General features: G+C 46.1%; 1 protein-coding gene across 2 annotated transcripts in view; it reads left to right on the top strand.

Annotated features, from left to right (window-relative positions):
• The window catches only part of CNOT8 (CCR4-NOT transcription complex subunit 8), a 10,949-nt gene that overhangs the window by 1,684 nt on the left and 6,552 nt on the right, over nucleotides 1-2,713 (top strand). The window contains exon 1 of one of the 2 annotated variants that reach the window (XM_027885613.1): nucleotides 1,017-1,228. The exons of the other annotated variant lie outside the window; for it this stretch is intronic. Coding sequence (XP_027741414.1) covers nucleotides 1,112-1,228 — 117 coding nt within the window. The 5' untranslated portion in view covers nucleotides 1,017-1,111. Of the gene's footprint in view, nucleotides 1-1,016; nucleotides 1,229-2,713 lie in introns of those variants that run through there. 2 annotated transcript variants of the gene reach the window in all.

Here is a 2,713-nt window from a genome sequence, read left to right as displayed (position 1 = left end):
CCCCCAAATCTGGGCTGTGACGCCGCGCTCGGTGCCTCCCGGTGGTTCAGGGGCTGGGCGGGATCCCCTGAGGAGGGTCTGTGTCTCTCAGCCCGCGGTGGTGGTGGTGGTGGTGGTGGGGGGGTGGGGGGGTTTGCTGGCGCTGCCGGTGTCGGCTGGAATGTGTGAGCTGGGAAATACCGCCCTGCAGCGCGTCCTGCGAGTTTTTACATCGGGGAATCGGAGCATCTTGCGGGGTTGGGAGGGAACACTGCTGGTCCGACGCCCCCCTCCCCAGCTTCAGCAGGGCCGTCCCCAGAGCGCATTCCACAGGGTTGCTGTCCGGACGGTTCTGGAATATCCACCAGGGAGGGAGGCTCCACGGCCTCTCTGGGCTGTGCGTTCCACTGCCCGGTCACTGCACAGGAAAGAGGTTCTTCCACGGCTCAGGTGTGGACCTTCCCGTGCATCAGTTTGTGCCCTGTTGTCTCTTGTCCTGTCGTTGGGCGCCGCTGGGCAGATCCTGGCTCCAGCCTCTTGGCAACCCTGCTCATGTTGATTAGTGTTTAAAAGCTCTTCATCACAGAGTTACAGAATGGTTTGGGTTCGAAGGGGGCTTAAAGATCATCCCATTCCACCCTCTGCTGTGGGCAGGGACACCTTCCTCTGGACCAGGTTGCTCAGAGCTCTATCCAGTGTCGCCCTGAGCACTTACAGGGCTGGGGCAGTAGCTGAGGGTTAAACATGAGGATTCCCTGCTGTACATCTTGTGTCCAAAGTTTCAGAGCTTTGGACAGGGGAAGGAGAAAGATGGGGTAATGATTCTTTGCATGAATAACTGTACTGTTAATTGTGCATCCGCTCTTGTGACCTGAACAGGTGCTCCAGATTTCAGTCAGCATGTTTACAGAAAGCGATAAAAGCAAGAAAAAACTTGACGTAAACTTTAAATGGGTTGTTTGAAGCTGGAAATGGAAGTGTGACTGACTGCTAGAGAGCATTTATTGACTCTTTCTTCACCTAAAGCATTATTTACGTGTCTCTTTAATGCAGCTCGCTGATAAGATTGCACAGCTTGTGATCCCACACTGTCGTCTGAATTGAGCATCAGCTGCCTTTCCTCTGCTGCAAGATGCCAGCAGCTCTTGCAGAGAACAGCCAGGTTATCTGTGAAGTATGGGCCAACAACCTGGAGGAAGAGATGAGGAAAATTCGGGAGATCGTTCTGAGTTACAGCTACATCGCCATGGTAAGTGTTTTATACTTGACCTTATTGCCTTAGTCAAGGATTTTTTTGGGTATGGGAAATAAGTTGATTCTCGAGTGAGAAATGATTTCTCCCTACCCCAAGTCAAGCTGAGGTAGAAGAGGCAAAAAATTAAGAAGATGTTGAGTAGCTTTCCAGGATTTAATACAAGCAGCGTTGAGTATGGGTTGAGTGAAAAAAGGGGAAGATGGAGACTGACTTAAAAACATAAATTAATTTAACATTTAGCTATTCATAGTGTATTAGTTTGTACAATGCAAAAATGAAACAGGTCACAATTGTGTTTAAATCCCCATTTTTCCACTGGTGTATTTGTCCTCTGAATGTCTTTTTCTGTTTGGCTATGGAAGATGCCATGGGACTGTAGGTCAAAAGGCCTGACATCCAGTCAGCTGGGCTGACATCCAGCTCATTTTTAATGAGGGCAGATGTTGATTCTTAGGGAAGAAAAACATTCTGGCTGTAGATAAGACAGTGTGTTCAGAAAGCTTTGTTTAAGAAGACCAGAATCTCCTCCTGCTCTTCCAAGTCTGTATCTCCTTGGCAGCACCCAGTGAGTTACATAAAGAACTGGTTTTAGCTTTGATACTGCAAGTTCTGCCAACTTTGCTTAGGAACACTAAACCTCAAGATAGGGAAAGTCCTTAATAAAAGTCTGGCAGAAAGACAGGTGCCCTTGCAGAGCGTGCAGGATTTCCGTGTCAAACACAGTTGTGGAAGGGAGTATGTTCTTGTTATCATAAGTCAGTGGGAAATGAACTTTTTTGCATCTTTTTCATCTCACTGAAAGCGTGCTCAGGGCCTTTTTCAGTGGTTGTGCTGTCAGACTGGACACAAAACCATCTTGGGCAAAGGAGAGATTCTGTCAGATGCACAGCACTGGGTTCATTGTGGAAGATTTTACATATAATCAATAGAAGCTACGTGACCTAATCTGAGGGTAAAAACAGTGTGACAGTTTGGTGTCACACTGGTGACAGCAAAGGTGGCACACAGTCACTGGCCAAGTGAAATGTTTTTCATTGAATAGGTGGTTGCTGTTGTTGAGGCCTGTTTTGATTGATGATAGTAATTTTTGTTAACGTAGGCATTGTCTGTTCCTCAGAAATGGTGAAGGGTTTCACTGGCTGGGCTATCACGTGAAGATGGTCAGAGTGCTAAATCTAACTTGTATTTAGAACAGGAAAGAACACTGAATAAATAAAAACTATTCCATTGTAGTAGATTTAGGTAAAATGAGGGAGTCCGCTGCAAGAGAGAGATGTCTAGGTTGTACAATAATGCATGTTGGAGGGCTTTGCAACATTTTTAATTTGGAATAAAACAAAACTGTAAGAAGGGATATGTGTGGTAAATTAATGAATGAAATAGTTTATTAATTGTGCGAGGTTTTTTGGTGTCTGACTTGTAGCAGTTTAAAAGCTGTATGAACATGGAAAAGGAAGGGGAAAAAAGCTGATTTTTACA

This window comes from Empidonax traillii, unplaced genomic scaffold (genome assembly GCF_003031625.1).
Source record: "Empidonax traillii isolate 1590-97213 ecotype Southwest subspecies unplaced genomic scaffold, ASM303162v1 scaffold168:size1726349, whole genome shotgun sequence".
Taxonomy (NCBI): domain Eukaryota; kingdom Metazoa; phylum Chordata; class Aves; order Passeriformes; family Tyrannidae; genus Empidonax; species Empidonax traillii.
This window is presented reverse-complemented; position numbering and strand designations above follow the sequence as displayed.